The 25,937-nt window shown below is 34.4% G+C and overlaps 2 protein-coding genes across 8 annotated transcripts in view; one reads left to right on the top strand and one right to left on the bottom strand.

Moving 5' to 3' along the window:
• FAM227B (family with sequence similarity 227 member B) overlaps positions 1-25,937 on the bottom strand; it is a 303,682-nt gene that overhangs the window by 103,705 nt on the left and 174,040 nt on the right. The gene's annotated exons all lie outside the window — the stretch shown is intronic.
• The window catches only part of FGF7 (fibroblast growth factor 7), a 66,077-nt gene continuing 40,442 nt past the window's right edge, over positions 303-25,937 (top strand). The window contains exons 1-2 of the mRNA XM_033190183.1: positions 303-644; positions 1,238-1,790. Of these exons, the coding sequence (XP_033046074.1) occupies positions 1,505-1,790 (286 nt within the window). The 5' untranslated portion in view covers positions 303-644; positions 1,238-1,504. The remainder of the gene's footprint in view (positions 645-1,237; positions 1,791-25,937) is intronic.

Below are 25,937 nucleotides of genomic sequence, written 5' to 3'. Positions count from 1 at the left end.
CCTTATCTACACAGTGCTTTAAGGCACTCATATGTTAGTTAATACATTGTTCTAACATTCTGAGCACAAAGAAGTAATTGAAGAAATGCATGTATCATAAAGCTATGGAAAAGATTTTCTAAGTATTAAAAAACCCTATATATATGTCCAAATGAATAATTTTCCAAGTATAATACAACTTCTATATTGCAAAGAAGGTTTAAAAAATTCCCTTTCCCCTTCTAACTGCTTCAGAACCAGAGATCTGTTTCTACAAAGTAGGTACCCACTTGTAGATTTAAGCATAAAACATGTTCATAGCTCCCTCTCATGACCATTGAATACTATACAAGCCTCCTTTTATTCTCGCTGTTGTATTCAACTAACAGCTCACTGGCTAAGTTTTAATTGCTTCCAATGAGGTCAGCAAAGGTATTTATCGAAAAGCCCTGAATAAAAGGCTCACACACACACACACAAGCACACATGCGCTCACACACAGAGAGAAAATCCTCCTGCCCGTTGATTTATGGAAACAATTATGATTCTGCTGGAGAATTTTTCAGCTGAGAAATAGTTTGTAGCTACAGTAGAAAGGCTCAAGTTGCACAAGGCAGACAACAGACATGGAATTCTTATACATCCAGCTGTTATCAACAAAACAAGTAAGTTACTGTTATTTGTCTTTAAAAACAATGCTGAATGTTTTCTAAAAGTTTATCTCTTTCTCTGATTTTAGTACTGAGCAGGAAAGTAAAGTTACAAGATTTTTGAGCCATGTAACTATCTATAGTAATTATGCTGTAGAACATAAAGATAAGGTTGAAGTTCTCCAGAGCAATCCTGACATTTAACTTAAAAAACCTGGGCAGTTCAGGAGAAAATAATTGATTAACCACAAATGTAAAAGCATATAATAAAGAAGCCTAGGGAGAAAGCACTTATACTTTGTTAGTGGTAATTGTAAAAACTTAATTTAAATAAATAGTTCTGAGTGCAGTATGGTTCTCACAAAACAGCAATTGGAATGAATGGTACAGTCATATTCTGTTTTGTCTCTACTCAGGCATAAATTTTATAAATGTACACATAAAGTGGTAAAGATTTTGACATCCTCCATGAAGGCTGTTTTAAACGTATCTTCAGAGAATAACCTATACTGTATATTATGCTACTACTTACCCACTAAAATTTATACATACAATTTTTATCTTCCTCTCTCTTCCCCTCCCTATTCTTAATCTCTCATTGCAAACAGAAGTCAAATAGCAAACAGCGTCACAGCAACTGAACTTACTACGAACTGTTTTTATGAGGATTTATCAACAGAGTTATTTAAAGAGGAATCCTGTGTTGTTATCAGGAACTAAAAGGATTAGGCTAACAATTTGGAAAGAGCAACTACTCTTTCTTAAATCAATCTACAATTCACAGATAGGAAGAGGTCAATGACCTAGGAGTAACAATCAACTCAAGATTCAATTTTCATTATGTTATTCATGAACACCCGGAGCACTACACTATAATGCACAAATGGATACTGACATGGATCCTGCCAACTTTGCTCTACAGATCATGCTTTCACATTATCTGTCTAGTGGGTACTATATCTTTAGCTTGCAATGACATGACTCCAGAGCAAATGGCTACAAATGTGAACTGTTCCAGCCCTGAGCGACACACAAGAAGTTATGATTACATGGAAGGAGGGGATATAAGAGTGAGAAGACTCTTCTGTCGAACACAGTGGTATCTGAGGATTGATAAAAGAGGCAAAGTAAAAGGGACCCAAGAGATGAAGAATAATTACAGTAAGTAATTTTATTTTAAGTACTGCTTATGAACCTTAGCAATCTGTTAATGGATCAATTGGTGATGTGTTTTCTCAGCTTCCTTTTGCTGCTTGGAAAAAAAATTAAATAAAATGTCACCTAATTTCTCTAAATTGAACTATGTTGAACTATGCCCCTAAAAATATCTCTTGGAACAGGGCAAATCTACTTATATTATAGTTGGATCTGATAATCCAAGCCCATTTGAAAATATATACTCCTTGTCCTGAAAATGCTCATAAGCAAAATGTAAATAATATTATTCACACCAAAATGTGACTTAATATTGTCTAGCAAAACTCATTAAGATATCTAATTTAGAATTTCATAAATTATCACTAAAAGCTATTTATCACTAGTTTAAAGAGTAGGGAATTTATTTTTATTAATTTGATTTTCTTTGAAATAATATTTTCATGATGTAAATTAAAATATTTAATCTGTCCTAAGATATGCATTCCTTTGCATAATGCATCTATTCCTTTGTATAATGATAAAAATAGAAGGGAATCTGTGGTATCCTTATTCATTTGAGTCATAATGAGCTTGTATTAGGTTAATTATCAACTTATGCAGAAAAACAGATCTCTCCTAACATTTTCCTTAACTAAATCTTTTATGTCATGAAAGTTCTATGCTACCTTAAGAAAAACATAAATGTGAGGGGAAAAAAAGTGAGCTGGAAGAGATGGTAATTCCATGTTTTTCAATTTACAGCCTTATATTTTTCCCAAGAATCAGTTATTCTTCTTATGTTAAAATATCAGGGTTGTGTTTTGCATTAAATGATTATGATTAATAACGAACTTCAATAGTATTAAATGTAATGGAATAAGATACACACCTCAACATATACATTAAGGATTTAAAATATTTAGTAAAAATAAATTTTGTTTACATTACTAGCACTCAGGCAACATTGTTATTAATATATAATTTCATATTAATTGTGTTAAAGTCATTTGAAAAAGAATGCATGGGGAGACTGGTGTAAACATGTGCAAATCACAGAGCCAGGCTTGCAGCAATTACTCAAACTTTTGTTGCCTGTTTACTGAATGACTTTTAGGGTTCTGAACTAATCAACCAATAAATGGGAATTTCAGAGAATTATGTTTCCAATATGAAAATGAGAGGACCTTCTTTTTAACCATAATTGATACAGAATGTTACGGCCATTTTAATGACTGGACAGTTATGGTTTTATTATTATTATTTATTATTACCGAGATTAACAAAGGTATCATGTTAGTCCTAGAAGACCATTCTGATTATACTGAAGTTTATCTAAGGAAATGACTACTTGGAGAAAATTTTTTTGATATCTACTTCTATATGAGCAACAGAATTTGGCTTATAATTAATTAATGTAAAAGTTACTCAGATTTATCATGGATGATAAAACCTGGTAGAGAGGACAGAGCCCAGGTGAAAATTATGACACGTGGGTCAACTCCCTGTCTGTGAATGATGAGGGGACAATTTCTTAGTTTTTCTGACCCTCGATTTTTCATCTATAAAATGTGGGATAGGTAAGATGATTTCCAAGATACTTGCCAGTTCTTATAGTCTATTCTATTTTAAACCACAGAGTATATTTCATAAATATAAAGAAATCTACATACCCACTGCATAATTATCTCACACAATGAATGAGATGGAAGTGATAGGATGAGCTGTTAAAACTAATTTCAAATTATAGTAATAAGGTTACCAAACCTTAACTGTGGAATTCTATATGCTGACTACTCCTTCTGAATCCTTTTACCAAGTAATAAAAAAGTAAAAAAGTAAATGTAAAATCCAGTGAAAATGAATAGAATGCATAATACTATTAGGATCAACAGTATCTTCAATTGGAATACATTCACATAAGTAAATTTTATTTTGTTGTGTTAAAATTTCTTGAAACGATGAAACTCAGGTAGTACACATACATAAAACGCTAAAATTATTTTATAGTTTGAAACACAATTTAGTGCTAACTTTGAGTAAGCCTAAAGCCAATTTTGTAAACCATCTCCTCTAACACCAATTCTATAATACAAAAGAAAAAAATGGCAGTCGCCCTATATTGTTATAAATTAGAATGTCACAATACCAGTGTCCTAAAAAGACAAGATAAACATCGTGTAAATAATTTTTACTTCTATAAACTTTTTAATAGGCTGTATATACAGTATATACCATTAATTATCCTGGAAAAGAAAACTTTCATCAGAATCCTTTAAGTAAACCCTAAAACTGTTGTCAGGTTATGTGGCTATCTTATTGGAGAAGGAGTCAGTAAGATTTCTCCAAAGTTAAAAAGAGGATAAAGCCCCCCCTTTTTTTTCCTATAGGAAGTCCTTAGGTACAGAAGGAAATGGTACAATGAAGAATATATGGAGAGTAACATGTTAGAAGAAAATTCTGATAGCCATTTCCTATTATTTGAAGGGTAGCCTTACTATAATAATTTTAAGAGTGAATGTCCATACATAAATGTGCTAATTGACACATGTGAAGTTGAAGCTGCTATATTAGGAAATACAGGTTAAAAAAATGCTCGAGAATTTGTTTAAGATAACAAGAATGGAAATTTGAAATTATGACATTTGAAGATTGTTTACATTCCTCAATCATTAATTGAATGAATGAACAAATAAATGAAAGAAAGAATGTATTCTTCCTATTTTCATTAAAATGAGAGTAAAAGGTAATTGGATTGTCTACTAGAATGAAATGCAGCAGGATTCAGAAAGTGGTAAAGATCAGAATCCAACTCAGAATTTCATTTTCAATGTTTTGATGCCTTAAATTTTTTTCAACAGGTTGTCAATCACCTTTCTTTGGAGGTCCTTTAAGTTGGTATAGATTTTAGTGTCTTGGAAGATAAAGTTTTACATGAAAAGTAATATGCCAGCTATGCAAAATATAATTGTTCTTTTGGTTACCATCAGAAAGTTCCCAATCTTTTCTTATGACTTTTTTTTTGAATGAAAGAGAATTGACCTGAGAATGTCAATAGGCTTCAGAGGACTACTCACCTCACCAGCAGAAGCACAGCTTCCACACAGGAATGTGGTTAAGATACTAGTAAATACAAATTGGAGCTAGCAGGAGAAGTAAAATATCTAGATGTATAATTCTGCTTCCAGAATGTTTTGGGCTGGGGTAGATGGATGGAGGGCACGGATAAAGGAAAGGGAGTGGTGGGCAAGTGGATGTGACTGCTCATGTCTCATAGCTTTAGGGAATTTTAAAAAATTACTTAAGTATCCTGGATTGTGAGGTTGTCACTTACTTTAGTCTTACCTTAATTACTGTGTTGTTTTGTGAAATACTTTAAGTTTAGATTTGAATGAATATATTACAGAAAGAGTGCACCAAGGAACCCAACAGAAATAAGACTTACATTAGTAGACATACAAATAAGAACTATGAAGATGGGGGAATTCATGAGAATCCAAGAGATACTGGACCACATTTCTGACTCTTGAGGGGACAGAAGCTGTTACGAGAGAACTGGTCATAAGGATTGCGTTCTACTGTTACCCAGGAGGCAGAAAGTCTCTCACCTTTACCTGTCTCTCTGGTGGTTTCACATTTAGCCTAACAGTAGGTTTCCAGGTGATGAAACTGGTACCTAACCTTAACTAATAATAAGAATACTAAAAGCATAAAATGTCCCTCCAAAATACACATTCAAAATGAAGTAAATGTTCATTTTCTCTGCGGAAGAAGAGCACTGAGAACATCATTAAAGGGCGAAATGAATGGTCAATACTTCCACTTTTGTTGTCAGAGCTCTCCCCGTGGGGACAAGATCAGAGGGTGAATTTAGATAACTGCTGCACTAGGCAGTCCAACAGCAGACAGAGGCTATCATTCTGCACCTGACAGAAATAACACTGCTGTTTAAGCTGAGTATTGAGGTGCCAAGTGAGAGACAGCAGCAGTGCACTGGGCACTCAGTGACCGCCTTGAGAGACAGATGTGGAAGACAGAATCCAATCCCTCAGGATAATTTTCTTGCTTTTGGTGTCCAATTACTAAAAAGTTGTGCTCTTCCCAATAATAGTCAATATCATCTTCTCCTTTTAAGAAGTCATAAATTGCCTCACTTGGTTATAATGAAGCATTGTTAGTTCCATAGCAAGAAAAGGGTTAGCCATTCTGAAAACTGGCCAATGATTTGGCAATATTCTCTTTTGGACTGTTAGACTGTGATGGGATATGGCCTAACAATTGGCAAAAGGCAAATAAACACAGCGTTGCTGAATTTGACTTTGGCTACAAAACCTTCAGCGACTCATTGGTCAACAATTCTTTGGATAGGCTCCTACTTAACAATAATGTCTGTTAGAAGCTAGGAAATACACATATCGCCTCTGAATATGGAGATGGTAAATTTGCTCATATTTGAAACAGTTCTTAGCAAGTTATCTAACAGAACAATAATTCACATTATCAGAATCAAAAATAGCAATGCAAGGACAATCCCTCCCTTTAAAAAAATAGATAATAAGTAACATATCTATGCAGTCAAACCAAAATCCTAGCAATTATAGACAAGGTAGAATCTTGTAGAACTAGTGACCTGTATTCCCTTAAGTAACTTGTTAGGGCTTTAAATGATGGAGAATGGATAAATTCCTGGGGAGCAGATTTGGAAATATTAGCTATTCTTTGATTAGTTTTTAATTTTATCATCTTTTCTTTTTGGCTATCACATGTGCCTGGCACTTATGAAGTGCTAATAAGTTCATTCATTGCCATGAGTGCATCTCTGATCATCTCTTGTCTCTTTTGTAAATCCTCATCTAGACTGACCCTTATGACTCAGCTGTACAAATAACTCTTTAGCCTACAGTTTTAGAGCATTCAGAGGCCCAAGTGAATTACAGAGAATGGAAGAAGTCAGCTCTTAGATATATTGAAAGGGTTGCCTTTTCTAGATTTTTCTATTTCTCAACCTTGTCTAAATATTACAATCACCTGGGGAACTTTAAAAAAATACTGATGCCAGGTTCCACCCACAAAAAAATTGTCATTAAATTGATCTGAGGTACAGTTTGGGCATTAGGAATTTTAAAAGCTCCCCAGATAATTCTGACATGCTGCCAAGGATGAGAACCACTGGGCTAAGGGGATCACATTAGATTACTGGGGAATTAAGTCAGAATCTCACAAAGACGGGAAGGACCACGCATTAGTATTTGTCAAAGTTCTCCAATGATTCTAAAGTGCAGCTAAGGTTGCACACCACTGCTTATGGAGACCAGGAATTCTAATTCAGCCTGGACCATCTCAGGTGTCTTGGGAATGTTTCAGACCCTGTAGAGCGATTCAAAGTTAACTTGAACCCTAGATGATTTTGAAATAGGCTTGATTAGGCATAAATCTCTGAATTATGCACTGGGCTCATTTGACCTCTCTGACAAATCTTAGTGGCTCCAGCATTTGGTGAACTGGCCTGGAAATGCACGTGATGACAGCTCTGTAGCTACTATGTTAAGAAGACTGCTTTGGGGAATGAGTTAGCTGCAGGGAAGAATAGGATCTGTGCCATAGTCTCACAATGACAGGCAGGTCTGCATCTCTTCTGACACTTTAAAGTAGTGTTGCAGCAGGGTACTTGGAGTACAGGCCTCAATGTCTGCTTATTCTGCACTTAAATGAGCCACCTTATGACTATGAACTCAGATGCCCCCAGATTAGGATCTCACGAACATGGCCACACCACCAAGTTCAAAGGCAGAGATTTAAGGAGACAACCTCCAGCCTAGGAAACCCAGGGGGAGGGAACTACAATTCTAGAGGGTTGGCTTAGTCTGCTTTGTGTTGATATAAGAGAATACTGCAGACTGGATAATTTATAAAGAAAAGAAACTTATTATTCACAGTTCTGGAGGCTTGGAAGTCCAATATCAAGTTAATGGCATCTGGCAAGGGCCTGCTTGCTGTGTCATTCCATGGTGGAAGGTAGAAGGGCAAGAACGTATGAGAGTAAGAGAGTATGAGACAGACAGGGCTGAAATAATTTTTTGTAACAATCCATTCTCTTGATAACCCACTTCTGAGAAAATGACATTAATCTATTCAGGAGGTTGAAGCCTTCATGGCCTAATCACCTCTTAATGGTCCCATCTCTTAATACCATCACAATGGCACTTAAATTTCAACATGAGTTTTGGAGGGGACATTCAAACCATAGCAAGGGTCTATCCAGATCAGAGAAAGGACGTAAAGCTAGAGGATTGTTCCCTTTTTAAGACTGGAGTGATGCACAACATTAAGGCAAAGCTTTTTTTTGTTTGTTTTCTAAGGATAATAGCTTTCTTCCTTTGTATCAGACAATTTTTGGTAGCACAATAACTTCTCTAACATCACTATTTGAATACAATACTTTTCCATTTTTAAATTTTATATATATCACATATAATAAAATTATGTATATTTAAGTAATATGGAGAAAAATGATTCTTGTTCAATGAAATAGACTTCAATGTAAACTCCTTTACTAAACAATATCTAACATTTTTACCCCTCAAACAGGTTGTAAATGAAAATTCTCTGCCTTTCAAATGATTTGGAAAACTATGTTAAAGAGTTACTGAATGTTTAACTGCTTTTGGACCAAGTTTTATGTCTACACTTGAGATTATATCTGGACATATCTTTAGTAGAGAAGTTGTGTCAAATTCACTAACAAAAATGTCATTAAAGTTCCTTAACTATGTGTATGAATGGGTGTGTGTAGTAATACACACAGACAAAATGATTAAGATGGGGAGTGGCAGAGGAGAATTATTCAGTATCCTTGCCCAGGTAAAACCTTGTCTTTAGGCAGGCAACATCATTCTCAGATGAAAAAAATTTGATATATACTGAGGATAATTGGCTCTAGAGATTCTCCCAGTTGCTTAGTTAACTTCCCTCCAGAAGAAAGTAATCTCTTCTACTGGAGTGGTCATGAGTACTTGATAGAGTCATTAGCTAGTGTCCATCTAAAAATAAAGAGGAAGAAAACATCTTTGTGAACAGGAGGAAAAAGAGCAAAAGAGAAAAGGAAAAAGAATTTATATAAAAATTTATGGATTTTAAATCTTCTGTAAACTTAAAATGAAGCAAAGTTTCTCATAAAATATAGCTCCACTAACTTTCTTAATGCACTTAAATAATGAGGACAATAGAATGACAAGAGAGTAGAGGGAAAAAACAAAACCGCTAAAATGCTGGGGGTTGGATTTAACTAGAAATTGAAATAATAATTTCAGATAATAATACAGAGGGGTTGAAATGATAATAGATTATTATAGGTATAACCCAAATAGGTTTGAATCTCTTAGTTGATTTTGTGCCAAAAACTGTAATAATCTTTACTTATTAATTATTCAGAATTATTCTGAAACTGAATTTATTTTTAAGATTGATGTAATATAAGAGAAATAAGACATGTTTCAACATCCTCAAATACCATATTTATTATATTCTATTGTGATATTTCCCATTTTGTCTGGCTATTTGAATTTTAGATGTAACTGTAAGTAATGCTAAGAAAATGGTTTGAGACCACATTTAGAATGAACTCAGCTTGCAGAATTTTCTTAAGGTAATATTTCCAAACTGTGTTTCTTTATAACACTAGTGCCCCCTGACATATTAAGGCTGTTTGCTGCAGCATGGCTTCTCTAACTAACCCGCTGGGAAATACGAGGTTAAATAAAATTGAACAATTTTTTTTTCAGCAGAATTTCTCCGAGTCTATACTATACTGATATGAATTTTAAAAACTCTAGTAAAAGAGTATACATGATTTCTTAAACTTATTTGACAACATAACACTCCTCCTCTCCCTCACCTCCATTCTCGGTCCCTAGTTTGGGTAGGATATTTAAATTTTATTAAATTTCAACTTGAGAGCTATTGTCTAAGGATCTATCTTCAGCATTGTCGAGAACTAAATGAAGTCGCCACTAAATTGTTTGAACCAAATAAAAAAAAACACTATACAATTGACCTGAACAAACATTTTAATAATGACCAACTAAGCACGTATGCCGAAGTCAGAAGATTACATATGATTTCAGACTACTAGAGTAGCATTTTGTGCATGAATACCGGACAGAAATCCAGGGATTTGCAGTGGGATTTAAGCCTAATTTAACATTCTTTCTGAGTTCTGAGCAGATTTATAGGACCACCCTCCTGTAACAAGAAATCATGCCCAACAGCTATTATTTGGGCCACCAATAAACTGACCAAAAACATTTCCTATGCCATAACCTTAAAATGCTTTAGGATCCTAATATGATTGGAAAATTCTTACTGTATGTACCTAAAACAATAAACTTTTACTTTTCAAAAAAGTAGTTGGAGCAAAAGTTGTTGCTATTTCAATTATTTCAATAAAGAAATAAGTTTCATTTACTGGCTAAACAGTATTTAGAAATTTAACATAACCTGATGAAAGCACTACAAATTTAATGAATTAATCTCCATATTCTTTGAAGAAATCAATTATTTGAGATTTTAAATACAGAGCCAGTGATGGTCTTATTCTCTTCCTATGCTCCAATTGCTTTTCTACCTGTGCATAGCACTGCCTTGTCTTATAGTTCTTTCTGTTTACATTTGGCACTGTCACTAGAATGTCAGTTCTGGGAAAATAAGTACCATATCTTACTTTTTATTTTTTTTAATCTTCCAGTGGTAGAAGCAGCAGCACTTAGCCCAATGTAAGAGGTGCAAGGGTGAAAAAGGGGAGAAAGATTGGTGATCACGCAATATATTTATCCTTTAATTTATTACACATTTAAAATTAGTTGTAAATAAGAAATAGATTACTAAATTATCATGAAAATTTAATGTGGGCAAGAATTAAAAGCCTTGCTGAAATAAAAGAGAAATACACCTCACTTCCCTCTCATTCTCTATCATTAAAAAAAATTGGCCTCCAGGACCAATTTGATTTGATGTCTTTCTAGGTGATTTCAAGGAACTAGTGGAAAATGTGGTTTATTGTAGAGTCCAACTATATAAGCAGACACAGTTATCACTGGTGACACTGGAAGGTTGATTGGCAGGGCATAGTGAAGACCAATTCTAGAGGAGCTGTGGCCTCCATGACACCCATTCTTGTTCCCACCTGAATGCCAGCTAATCCATGCATACCAAAAACTATAAATAGAAAAAAAAATAGTAATTCATAGTTGACACTGGTTTAAGGAATATCTGCATTAGAGACAAAAAGAGACAAAGTCTTTAATAATTAAATGAGCTATACTAGAAAACAAGCAGTGGACTGATAATTTTGGGGAAGGGGGTCTGCCTACTAATATGGATCCTGGAGTTGGTGATCTGCACTGAAGGGAGGAGAGGGCATATGTATAGGAAGAGAGAGCTGGGAAGAAGTCGAGAAAGTTGGTGAATCCACTCTCAATTTGTTTTAGTGCCAGTAGCCTGATCTTCAGGAGTCTTTTGGTATCTTACGGGGTCTCTAACTGTACTTCTGACCAGAGACCTAGTATGTCTGGTTCATATCGAGGCAGCTCTCATAGGAAGGTCACTTGTAGGTGCTACATAGTTTCCTCCTTTGTTTGCATGAATAATGAAGATATGCAAAATTTTAAAGGCCAGTGACTTTTTTATTTATTTATTTATTTTTATTTATTTATTTTTTTTGAGACGGAGTCTCGCTCTGTCGCCCAGGCTGGAGTGCAGTGGCCGGATCTCAGCTCACTGCAAGCTCCGCCTCCCGGGTTCACGCCATTCTCCTGCCTCAGCCTCCCGAGTAGCTGGGACTACAGGCGCCCGCCACCTCGCCCGGCTAGTTTTTTTTGTATTTTTTAGTAGAGACGGGGTTTCACCGTGTTCGCCAGGATGGTCTCTATCTCCTGACCTCGTGATCCGCCCGTCTCGGCCTTCCAAAGTGCTAAGATTACAGGCTTGAGCCACCGCGCCCGGCCTGACTTTTTTATTTTTAAAAATTAATTCAACCAAGTTATTTGTACCTCCTTTTGCTAGACTAAGAATACAATAGTAAACAAATATACAGTCCATACTTTTACAGAATTCACAGTTGGGAGTCAAGGGAGAACTCCAAGTCAGAGTGGGTAAATTTAGAGCACATCGTGGGCTGTCTAACCCAACACAAGGAGCAGGGCCTGGAAATCTTTTCGGAGAGGAAATGGCCTGAAGGATGAATAGGACAAAAGATAGAGGACAGATGTATTATCCTCAGAGGAGATGCTTTTTGGAGATGTTTGGTAGTAACAGCACTGCCAGACTGGGAAATGAAAAGTGATTTAACATCTTTCCAAGTATCAATGTTAAACTCACCAAGGTAAAACTTTTTTGTTTCTATTAAAACTATAGGAACATTTACTATTTATTAATTTGTATGCTTTGAATGATTCCTCTGTTTATTAAAAACATAACTACCAGCAACTTAAATTCTCTAAAAACATAGACTGTGAATTTGTTGACTGTGTATGCTCAATCTGGCAAGGGGAAATATCAAAGATTATTGGTTGAATTAATAAAAAAAGAGGTAGCCAATTTCTCAACGTTCATATAATGTTTTTCCTTTAAAGAGAAATTTTGAAGGCATAATTCAATTAGAATAATATATTTTTTTCTGAATAACTGCATATTTTTCACTTTTTAATGCCTTTTTAATCTTTGATCACAAGTGTAACTTGCCTATGTCAGTTGTTGACAAATAATCACTGTAAAATTGAAGTTATTTTTATGGAGTTTTTTCCCTAACAGTTTCTAAAACGTGAGAAAAACAATAATTTTGAGTCATATGTTTGGCGCGTAAGGACAAAATTATGAAGGTTATCTACCACATTCTTTAAGACATACTTTTACTACCATGAGCACTGGATCACCTGTTTCAACTACGTAATCAAGACACTGATTAGTCAAGCAGCTGTGCATAGTTTTATGCCCTCTAATTCATGAACTATGCTACTTTCATAAAACTACTGATATGTCTTTGTTTTTGAAAAATTAGGCTCACCTCCTTTCTTGTATAAATAATGTGTTATAAAATAATGTTGGATGTTTAACAGGCACACAGAAGTGCTTTCAGCTTTGAAAAGATTCTGGCCAAATTTGGTCTTCAAATTTTCTCTTAACTAGCTGGAAGATGGCCAGATATTGAATAATAATAGATACCCCAAAGAAGATGAGCATAAATCTATATCATAGTTGCTAAGTTGTAATTTAAAATTTATGATGTTTTGAAGTACTATTTAGTACTTTATTAGGTATTCAAATTAATATTACCACTAAAATTACTGCACTGTACAGAAGTAAATTTGTTACTGTTGCCATAAATCTTTTAATTTAGTCTATGCAAAATCTTACAATGTACAACTGGGAACATTTTTATTGAGTGAATAAATATAAGTAATTAAAATAATGTTAATTATTTAAAAGTACATATGTCAACACTGAAATTGGTACAGAGTACTTTATTCCATTCTGATTAATTCTCAAAATATCTCCATACCGTAAGCTTGCAATTACACTGTTACTTCATTTCAAGGAAGAAAAAAAGACCCTCAGGAAATTGGCCAGCTTGATAAGTTTGCTGGTATATAAGTTCTGTTTTGAAATTACACATGGGCCTGTTTTATTTCCTATTTAGATGTTCTTTTTAATGAAGGAAGACAGGTGTTCAGAATTAGCCAGCGTTTCAAATGATCCTATCGAAAATCTTTGCATGCAATGTTGATTGTTTTCTGAAATATTTGAGTAGTCAGTTAACTTACAAAGATTGCACAGTAGGTCTGATGATTCTACTGTGTGACTGACATCATTGTATATTAAGGAGCAAGAAGTTCATATACAGAATCCTGCTTTAAACCTTCCAGCTTTCTTATAATCAACACAAGCTGGTTACTGAGAGACTCTGAAGAGGAAAAATGAGACATTTTTAAGTAACACTTTTTTCCCTCAATGAAAACATGGGCCATTAATATTAAGATAACAAAAATGACTACTACAACAAAAATTAAATGTGTGAGTGGTTTCTATGTGCCTGGCACCGTGTTGAATACTTTATATACATTATTTAATTTAATATTCACAGGGCTATTTATTTATTTATTTTTGAGACTGAGTCTCGCTCTGTTGCCCAGGCTGGGGTGCAGTGGTGCGATCTTGGCTCACTGCAAACTCCACCTTCCAGGTTCACGCCATTCTCCTGCCTCAGCCTCCCGAGTAGCTGGTACTACAGGTGCACGCTGCCACACCAGGCTAATTTTTTGTATTTTTAGTAGAGACGGGGTTTCACCGTGTTGACCAGGATGGTCTCGATCTTCTGACCTTGTGATCTGCCCGCCTCAGCCTCCCAAAGTGCTGGGATTACAGGCGTGAGCCACTGCACCCGGCCTCCAGGGCTCTTATTAGGTGGCCAGACTTATGCTCATTTGCAGATGGGGGAACTTTGGCTCACAGAGTTAAGTAACTTGCTCTAGGTTACATAGCTAGTAACTGTCAAAGTTGGGATGTGAATCCAAGTAGGTTTAACTCCAAAGCATAGTTTTAGTATCACCGTATGTATCACTATACTGTCACTGGTACTATTAAAACATCGCATATTAATTTGTATCAAGCAGTGGGATAATTTGCATCTGAGGAAATATAAACAACTGAAATTTTCTTCTCTGTAATATGACCTAATGAATACTTGGCATTATCTTTGTCTTATTAAATAAAAACTTACTCCAACTTTCCTTGTACAAAACATATCCATCTGTCTTCCCCTGATAAGGTGTAGTGACCTTCAGTTTATTTTGCTTACACATTGCTAAAGATCCTACAAAATTTTACTTGGTTGTATTTTAAACACATGTCTGACATTTATTAAAACGATTTATACTTCTGTTCTTTAGTGTCTGGAAAATTATTATAGAATGCGCAATAATTATCCAGATGCTACATATATTATATATTAAATTGTATATATACAGTTTAATTTCAGATAACTTAGTCATATTTAGGAATGCCTAATTTTCTTCCCTAAAGCCACTAAATCCAAATACAAAGCAACACAAAAACAAATAAAAGAAACAGCAGTGAGTTTGTTTTAACAAGCGTATCTGAAGGATAGTGAAAAAGAAACAGTTTACTGGCAAATAGGTTCTTTCTTTTGTCCATGTCCTTAGTTTATTTTTAATCCTTTTAGGACTGCTCCACAAAAATTAAGAGGCAAAAGAAAGGGAATAAGAATGATGAATTAATGCAAAGATAGGATATCTGGAATTCTATTTTAAGGATTTTTTGGGGGGTACGCTTCTGGGTAAATCATATCTCTGTTTCTCAGTATTTTTCTGAAAACTAGACATGCATTATTTGTGACTTGATTAACTTTAGGTTCTTTCAGTGTCTTAAGAATATCTTAGAGGGTTTGTATTCTGAAAGTTGCAGTGGCTCTTTCCAGCAATTAGAATACTATGTATTGCAATATTTACTGAGCATATATTACATATTATGTACTGTGCATGCATAGATACACAGTGCAAGGACCCACTACTGAAAAATTCAGCCTACGTGTGGATACCAATACCAAAGAGTCAATTTCAGTAGAATATAGTAAGTACTGTGATAAAGATGGGTTCAGGGAGTTAGAGGACTCTAGTGGAGGCCAGCTAACAGAACCTGGGAAAGAAAAGGCAAGACTCTCAAAAAACATATTTTAACCACATCTCAAAGAGCCAGTGGGAGTGAATCAGGCTAGAGAAGAGGGTAGAAAATGGGGAAGGGAGTCAGAAGAAATGGTATCCCTTTTTGGAAAACAGTACATGAAGAAAAAGCTGAGTTGTGTGTCAGTAGGTTTGTATGGGAATTAGTGTTTCAGGAAGTAGGAAGAGATAGGACTGCAGGGAAGTCTCATATCTTGAAAAGTTGTTTTAGGGAATATGAACTTTACCCATAGGCTATAAGGAGCCATTGAAGAATAGTAGAAGCAGTAACTAATCAAAAACAGTCATTTACATTATTCACAAAAATGACCTGGATAGTTAATATCAATTAATAACTCAAATATTACTTTGTTAAAAAATTTAACCTTTCTTACCAAATCCTTTTACCAGAACTACCCACAAAGTAATGAAATTAACTCATAATAATGAATATCCATTCGGTCTTTGATATAGGGATTTATAAATGGACCAGATTGTTAATTGCAGAAGAGAAAAGGGAGAAAAGTAGGCTTGAAAAATTCACCAATGGTTTATCAGTCTTAGTTTATCACACCAATAATGCTATTTTGTATAAATACTAATACACATTATGTATAGCATAGGAGTAGATTGAGTTGACAAGAAAGTGAGAGGGAGCATGAGGACAAGGAAATAACACTGTATCATATATTATGGAACCTGGGTGTTAATCCTTTTTCTTCTAGTAATTAACTGAATGACCTTGGGCAAATATTTGACTATCCTGAGCCTCAGTTTTTGTTTTTGTTTTATAAATAAAAATTGAAGAGAGGTAGGTCAGATTTCTGGAATAGATTTCAGTTGTTAAATGTTACCAATAGTGCTAAGCAACTGAGACAGAAAGACAGAGAGTGGGTGGTGCGGTGAGAGAAGGAGAGAAAGAGAAGAGAGAGAGAGAAAAAAGAGAGAGAAAGAGAGAGAGAGAAAATTAGTTATCTATTGTTGCATAACAAGTTACCTAAAATTTATCAGCTTAAAACAGTATTTATTATCTTGCAGTTTCAGAAGGTCAGGAAATTGGGAGTAGCCTAGCTGAGTGGGTTGGTCTCAGGGACTCTTATGAGGTTGCAATCAAACTGTCAGCTAGGGCTGAAGTCTTCTCAAGACTTGACTGGGGTAAAGGATCTATATAAAGCTGTTGTTGGCAGGCCTCTGTTTCTATGAGGCTGTTGGCCGGAAACTTCCTCTTTGCTATGTGGGACTCTCCACAGGCTTCCTGAGTGTCCTTATAACATGGCAACTGGCCTCCTTCAGACTGAGCAATGCGGGGGTAGGAGGGGTGGGGGGGGGGAGAAAGAGAGATAGAAAGGGAGGCAAAGAGAGAGAGAATCTTTAAGATGGAAATTGCAGTGTGACATACCATCATTTCTGCCTTATTTTATTGGTCACACAGACCAACCCTAGTAATAGTAAAATGTTGAGGGAAGGAACTAGTGAATAGTGAATACTAAGTGTTAGGGATCATTGGGGTCAAACCAGGGACTAACTACCATGCATGGTTTTTGCATCTCAAGAACTTTTAGTCAAGTTGAAATACTAAGTACACATAAAATTAAGTTAAATCAACAATAGAAGAGAAACAGAGCAATAAGTCTGTGGAATAAAGTTGTTTCTCAACAGGCCTGAGGAGTAGATAGCTTTCCTTATTGGAACTGCTAATTTGGGTTAGGGTCTCCTGAGGAGGCATGTGGTTCTCTTCTCTTACTGCAGACACAGGGAAGAAACCTTATACCATGTGTTAATACCCTACTTCGAAGCATTGAGAAAGAAACTGGATTATTTGCTTGCTTAAAATCACACTAATGGTTGTATGAAACAAAGACAACTCCATTCTGGAGTTATAGGTCTGGAAGGAAGCCATGAGATCATAGAGTCCAGAGATTTTGACATGAAGATTGCCGATAGCCCTCAGGGAAACTGAAAAGGAAAAAAATATACACAAATACTGGGGACAGGATTCAAACCGTTTATCACATTCTCAAAAGTATCTGTGTTTCCAATAAAAGTTTAAGAAGCACTGATCTAGTCTATCATGTTTATTTTATTTGATAAGGGAAATGAGTCACAAGAAGATAACTTTCCAAAATGACATCATGAATTAGTGGCAGTGGTGGTTTGGACTGGAATTGAAGTCTTCTAGTTTTTAGTTCAGCATACTTTTAGTTAAACCCACTGTGTAAGCAATATGCATTATTACTGTGGTTTGTAACACCAGTAGCTTAGTTGATTTCCTTCTGTTTATACACTCTTGCAATTTGGATCATTTCCCCTTTTGTTCCCCCACCAAATGTCAAAAAGTGGATATATTTCTTATAAGTGAAAGAGTCATCATAGAGGGGTAGAATATTGCTCCAAAGTATTTATAATGTGAAAAACCAATGTTTATATATAGGAAAAAGAGATCAGCAAATTGATTATAGTTGGCCTTCTATAATATAAAACCAAATACTTAATTGAAACTGAAATTAAAACTACTTAATGTCCTACTATTTACATAAAATTATCTAAAATGGACATATTGTTGTACAGTCATATAGGTAAAATAAAATTAACCAAATTAATGTATTAATATTTAAAAAATAAATAGATGGGGGAATAAAAACTTTTTATTGGGTATTAACTATTTGTCAGGCACAGTGCTTGGTGCTTTACATGATTTCTCTCATCTAATTCCATTTTATAAATGAGGAAAATGAGGCTCAGTTTGACAGTCAGAGAGTGGTTTGGTGCCAGTAAACACAAGAATCAGGATCTGAGCTCAGGGCTCTAAAAAAATGAAAAGCCGATGCTCTTTCCACCCATTGAGTTGTTTTGTCATATAAAATTCTGAAGTTGATTACTGAAGTATTATTAAACATTCTAGTATTTTTAACATTTTAAGTTTTCTATCAAGATGATACTGGTTATAAGTTGGTTTAGATTCAAAAAACTGTAACAAGAAAACTCAACTTGCCTACTTAACTGATATCAGATATTCCACAAATAGAGATTCATTCTTTTTGGCTTAATGTTTTATCTTCCAAAGTGTAAATTACCCCCAAAACATAATGTTTAAATACTTATGAATAGCTTACACCTTTAAAATGAATGAGTAAATAAGATAATTTCCTGAATGTGGGTTTTGATTGGGTAGAACACAGAGAACATGAAATCACCTTAAAAGGGGAAGAGAATACAGAAGTGGAAGAGACTGCAGAAAAAGGAGGTCAGAGGCCTCACCAATCAATACTGCCAATGTTGCCTAGGTGCCCATGACTTAGATTTTCAAATTAAACACTCAATTCATACTTATTTAGCATCAATTTAAGTCTGCAGTGTTATAGGCTCATTAGGGGATACAACGATTAGGAAGCATAACATATGTCTTGGATCCAGCCTCTAAGAATCCAATTTTAGAAATAAAACTAATATCAACACAAGATGAAGTAAAATAAAAATAAAATTAGAGAGACATTAAATGCTAAATCATATGGTATTGGCCATAGTTCCAACAGGAGCTCCAGAGGATTGAAGTAGACCAGGAAGCATTACAGACAAAGTAGGACATAAAGATTAGTTAGGATTTCCATATACAGAGAGAAAAGGAGAGGGCATTTCATGACATGGTATAATTTTCTTCTCATTCACCACAGCAGTACTTCTCAGGGGCTCCACATCATTTCATATGTTCAGTCTCTCAAAAACAATGATAATGATTATAATACTATTTTATTTTATTCATAATTCTTATTCTTTCTTTTATTAGACATTCTTCATAATTCCTATTCTTAATAGCAGTATTGTGTAAAGTTTTTAAAGAAAATGTATTATCTCATTGAATTCCTATCAGTCACGTGTCTAATCGCATACAATGTTTCTCAGTGGTCAGTAGGAGAAGGGAGCAACCTTCTCATTGTACTTATGCATTTATTTTTATCATTTTGTGTAGTGCTCAAGTATTATAACTATTTGCATATGTCTGTCTGGTTAGCGCTCTTTGAGGGCAGGGAACTTTTCTTTTTCATCTTTTTATCAAAAGATCCATTACAGTATCCAGCACATTAGGAAATAATGTATTCAAGTAACTGAATTAAGTAAGAAGCAATAAAAACTTGAGTGAATAAAGGTATTATAAGGCTTCTCTCAGCTTATCATTAAGAAACTCTATCAATTGGCTCTTTTTTTCTTTTAACTTATTTTCTACTGTTTGCTAATGGAAAGATTCTATTCTAGCCAGCCAATCTATTCACTCTTTTTCCTAGACTATAAACATCCATACTTTTTCACTCTGCATGACAATATTGACTAGAATTTTTCTTCTCAGTATCTACTCATTCTTCAGGGCCCAGATTAAGTCTCAACTCTCCATGAAGCTCCTCTTGGCCATTTCAGTCTACCCCTGAGCACTACTGAGTACCTCGTGAGAGTAAATATGAGAACTGTACAACAGTATACAAATATAAGGCATTACTGTTACGATTTTCTCCTTAGATTATTGTATTCTCCTAGACTTTAGAACCAGGAGTTGGAAGTATTATAGGTCTTTCCATCTACTATATCAACTCTTTTCCAATTCCCTTGTTACTCTCTCCCCTTTCCTTATCCCTCACCTCCCATCTCAGCGTTAGACTAGTGCTTTGCATAGAGTAGTTACTAATTACATGAATGCAGTGTCTTTTATTGTTGCCTGCCATTATAGAGCTGCAGGTAAAGGAAATCTACTACCATGGTTATTTAAACATTTGACAGAAAAAGCTCAGTTCTAATTTGTTACTATTTACAATAGACAGTTCAAATACCCAACCATTGGCTTTTCTTCTTTTTAAATCCCTGTTTGGGCTTCCACACAACACCTATATCCCTACTAAGTCACTACAATCCACCAAATATGTGCTACTCACACCACTAATGATTAGGTTGATTAGGAAAAAGAGATTGGAAGTGGGAAAGTCAAAGACTGTTGGAAATTGTGTGAAGGCAGAAATAGTTTCTATCTCGAACTCTGTTGTATTGCATCTCACAAAACTAGCACAATTCCTGGCACATATTAAGTGTTCGAAAATATGTAGCCAATGAATGTTTGAACATATGGGATTAGTTATAAGTAGGGTGACCATATTCAGTGGTCTGCTGAAGCCACTTGTACCGATCCATGAGAGCCAATTGTTAAATTTTCAAAAATTTTGTAAACTTGTTAAATACAGCCATTATTAAACATTTAATTACATAAACTTAGAATGAAATAAATAACATTAAAACAAAAGTAATAAATACTCAAACTCTTTACTACTGAATTTCTTTACTATTATATATGTTTTTGAGGTAATTTCTAATGTATTTATATGATGGAAATACTAGATAATGGTATGCGACTGTATATTTCTTCCCAACTCTGTTTAGTGATGTTTTGTTGGTAGCTTGGACCCAACTATGATAAGAGCACCTATACCACATAAATTGGACACTGCTACAAATCAGGGCTTGATTCACTGTTTCGTTGATGTTCTACATTTAAGCAAATGATACAAAATCCACATATTAACAAAAATGTTAATAATGTAGATTAAGGTCTTGAGTCTATAACTGTTTCATTGTGAATAGAACAAAAATGAGAAAATAGTTTTCTAGTATCTCTAAAAACTATGATCTAATTCAGCAAAGAAGTCACTCATATCATTGAAAAGTGAGTGAAGTACCAATATACATCTTCATTGATTTACCTTCTTCTTATAACATAGATGAAAATATCAACAAATATTATTGTCAGAACTATACTTGTTCCTCTATTACAACCATGGTTTGGCTTCAGAGAAAAACGGAAATAGTGAAAGCATTTTGTGAGTATTGTATTTTATTATTTATATGCTTGTGTGCTATGCTTCCTTTATATCAGTAGAATTTGTAATGAGCTATGTATGCATATATATGTACACATTTTTTCCCCTGAGAGTCAGTTGTTAAACATTTACATCATGCTTCTACATATAATCTATCATCCAAACTGGAATGCTTTTGAGAATAAAAGATTGTGCTGTAAACAAACACATCAGGATAGCAGGTATAAACTGAGATTGTGCTGGGCAAACAAGGATGCAAGGTCACCTTTCTTATAAGGACCTTAGGGCAGTATTGGAAGCAGTGTTGGGGTAGGCAGTGGCATTGCTGGGATAGCAGAAAACTCATTAATGAGAACCATATGTACTGTTTAATTTTTCATTATAGTATCCCTTCTCCCTTATCAGAATTTATGATTGCTCTCAAGACAATGAAAAAACAGAGAATGGAAGGCCACAATCCAGCTATTTAGCCCAGTGTTTATTCTTTTTAACATTTTAACATTTCAGTAAAACATGCTGCTACAAAAAGATTTGAAAATGCAGGAAACCAAAGTTCGTTTAAAGAGTGACAGATTCTGTTTTATAGTATGAAAAAGTAAAAAATAAAGAATATAGATGATCACATGTTTGTTTTAAAAAATTTTTAGGATAAAAAGTAAGTAGACAAAGAAATACCATTGAAATTATCTGCTTCAAAACATCAATAGATTGTAGTACGTGGGTCTAATTACATTCAGTTAAAATGCTATGTGTGTGAGAGAACATACGGTTTATGTCAAGCTCAAATAACTTGATATCTAATGAAGCCTAATGAAGCAGATTTAAGTTGGATCAGGAATCTTCTTAGCCTAATATTCTGTTGCTGACTGTAGACCAAGGACCCTTTGTGAATATCTTCTGTGGTCTATCTTAAAGGCTAGAAATAAATCGCAAATATCTCCAGCTTTTTAAATACTTTGCATGAATCTGTCATTCAAGAATCAATTTAAGCCATCTTGAATCGATGTTTTTGTGATATACTTTGAATTATAAAAGATAAATTTACAACCTAATGCATAAAGTTTGGCCTCTCTTTTTTTGTTTTTGTTTATCACATCTCAGAATACTGGTAATTAGAAGCTTTGTGTGTAAATTTAAATAAGATACTTTAGAACAAATATTCATGTATTCATATTCATTCATATTCATATTCATATATTCATACATGAATTCATATTCATTCTGGTTAAAGTCATAATTATATAAATTTCAGACATATCCTCTGTAATCCTTTTCTTTCCAGACTAAAATTTTATAATTTAAAAAGGCTGGTGTTTTTTCAACTTTTATTTTAGATTCAGGGAGTACATGTGTAGGTTTGTTACTTGGGTATATTGTGTGATGCTAAGGTTTGGGGTATGAATGATCCCACTACCCAGGTTCTGAGCATAGTACCCAATAGTTAAGTTTTCAACCCTTGCCTACATCTCTACCTCCTGCTAGTAGTTCTCAGTTTGTATTGTTGCCATTTTTATGTCCATGACTACTCAATGTTTAGCTCTCATATTTTAACTTCATTATTATAAAGAGAGAAGATAGCACAAAACAAGGATAAATGGGAGAGACAGAATTAAAGGAAGGATGTTAGGAAGTAAATGTTGAAAGATACAAGCAGGGGGAGAAGTGAGGAAGAGGTGCTCACTAACGAGAAGGAAAAGCAATACACAGATATATCAAGAAAGCAGGAGAGATAAAAGGCAGAGAGATATTCTGGAAGTTCTGAAGTTTCTAGAGATTTTGACAGGTATAACCAGAACACTCACGGGAATTTGGGGGTGTGGGAATTCATCCTGAATTCATCCTTATAAGTGAAAACATGCAGCATTTGGTTTTCTGTTCCTGTGGCAAACTTATTTTTATCATGCTAAATTTTCCTCTGGAGACATTTTTCCCACTTGAAATGTAAGTTTTCTATTGTTTTTCCTTTAGAACATTTTTATCCAAAACAAATGGGCCTTTTGCTTAAGCTGTTTTACATTTTGTTAATTTTCTACTAGTTTGGTTCAGATAAATGTCTAGATCATGGACATACTAATTACCTTGCTCTGATCACTATACACTGTACATATGAAAACATCACTGTGTACACCATAAATATGTACAATTATTACATCAATTGAAAGAATAAAACAAAATATAGAAAATTATATGATCCATCAAGTCAGATGATAATAGCTGTCCAGTTTTTAAAAACTGCAAGTATCTGTTTAAAGTCCTGCTCATGTTAGCCAAGAAATAATAGTAAAAGAGAGTGTATTTGAAACTCTCTTATCACCAGATTCCAATTATCAGATAATTTCAAACTAAAATTTAATATGATCATTTGAAATTAGAGAGAAAGTTTACTAGACAAACATATCTATACTATTATTAATACTTTCATGTTAAAAATGCCCAAATATCAGACTTCCCCATCTACATTATAATTTTATATAAATTCATGATTTTTTTCCTTACTGGAATAAACATGTTTACAATGTTAGTTTTCTTGTACATTAAAACTATGGTGTATTTCTAAATAACAATATTTTATTAAATGATTCATTACCTTTTAAGTAAAGATTAAGAAATTAGTGTATTATAATTGGGAGTAGGTTGACAACAATTTCACTGAGGAAGACTTCACTCATTGATAAATATGGGAACACTTTTTTCTTTTTAAGTTAAGAACCACTCATCTTAGAAAATCTTAGCTGAATGTTACATGGACTCAAAGGGCAATTAGATCTAGTTTATTAAGATTTAAATTAGTGCAGTTCAATTCAGCACTCATGGAGTACCTTCCATGTACAAGTGACATTGTGTAATAATGGATACAAAGATAAACAATGTGACTTTTACCCTTAATGTACTTCTATAGGAAATAATTTGGTAAGTTATGATAGCTGCTAGTAAGTTTCATAGGAACAAAGGAGTGATAAGGAGACTGAAAGAGAATATTTCTGGGTGCACCTAAGGAGGTAAAGGGGATAGAATGGAAGAACTGGGAAAGAAAAATGTCCTGGTAAAGGTGCATTTGCTTGAAGGAAGGATTGGTAGGAGGATTTCATAGAGGGTAAATAGCTTTTACAAAGAAGAGAACAAAATGTGAAAAAAAGGTGCAGATGCATTAGGACAACAGTGAGGAATGGGGATTTCTGTCCTGTCTAGCCAGAGAATATGGTGCAAAGAAAGTGGTAACACAGAGCTAGTGAACAGATAAAATGCTTCAAAATGTATTTTAACTTTGTATTATAAAAAGAGAAGATAGCACAAAACAAGGATAAATGGGAGAGACAGAATTAAGGGAAGGATGTTAGGAAGTAAATGGAGAAAGATACAAACGGAGAGAAGTGAGGAAGGAGTGCTCACTAAAGAGAAGGAAAAGCAATATACAGATATATCCAGAAAGCAGGAGTGATAAAAGGCAGAGAGATACTCTGGAAGTTCTGAAGTTTCTAGAGATTTTGACAGGTATAACCAGAACACTCACTGGAATTTGGGGGTGCGGGAATTCATCCTGAATAAATGAACTGTGATTCTACTGATGTTACCCTAAACACTAAATAAAATCATGTTAAAGGTAAACATGCAAGCCTGTGGTTTCCCACACTGATGTAAGGCTTTCAAAAAGTGATCCCTGTATTAATAATTTAGGTGGACAAAGTGTTATTATATAATCCACCAGGCCCATTGTAAATAATCTTGCACTGTATTGTTACTTCTTTTGACACTTGTAAGAGCTTGAGAATATTAACTAAGAAACTCTGTAACATGGCTGTCAAAATACTCTCTTATCACTTTGAACTTTACTTAGATGTAAATACATTTTGAGCTTCTGTAAGGTTAAGAAGTAAGCAAAGATTACAGAGCTAGTTAGTGATAGAGTCAGATTTGGAACATATGTTTCTAGATACCCAGATGTGCATTAAAAGAGTCAAAGTGAACAATATGGCAGCTAGTATAGAAATCATGATAGAATAAGAGCTTCTCAATCTTAATGTGATTTAATTACTAAGTCTTGGTAGCATATGTATTGATGTATTGTTTGTCAGGTTTAAAATAAATGTTCACCATCAGTGGTGTATTTGCTTGGAGTGAATTTTCTGGTAAATTTATGCAAATTGGTAGATTTCAAAACCATCTCCTTCATTTTTTAAGAAGATGATTTGGGTAAAACATGCAATCTATTCATGGATAATTGTTAATGCTTACGGACATTTTTATGTGGAATGACTTTGTCCTCATTACTGCTTGCTCCAAACTAATTCAACTAACTGGTCACCAACATGATGGAGAAAACATAAAATCCAAGATTCACAGAATGAGAATGAATTGAATAAACAGTTGGTTTGCCTTTTGTTTTTAATGCAGATTAACATAACGTAGAGGTAGAATCCTCAGGCTCTTGTCCTTTAAAGACCCAGCTTTTACTTCTGCAACCAGAAAAGAACTTTGCCATTCAAAAGCTGCTCCAGATATCTTATTGATTTGAGAGTTTGAAATTATTTTAATGTCCAAGAGCATATACAGATTTATAATCAGTAATTAACAAACTTATCAGAACTTCA

The sequence above is a fragment of the Trachypithecus francoisi genome, unplaced genomic scaffold (assembly GCF_009764315.1).
Source record: "Trachypithecus francoisi isolate TF-2019V2 unplaced genomic scaffold, Tfra_2.0 Lachesis_group3, whole genome shotgun sequence".
NCBI classification, from domain to species: domain Eukaryota; kingdom Metazoa; phylum Chordata; class Mammalia; order Primates; family Cercopithecidae; genus Trachypithecus; species Trachypithecus francoisi.
This window is presented reverse-complemented; position numbering and strand designations above follow the sequence as displayed.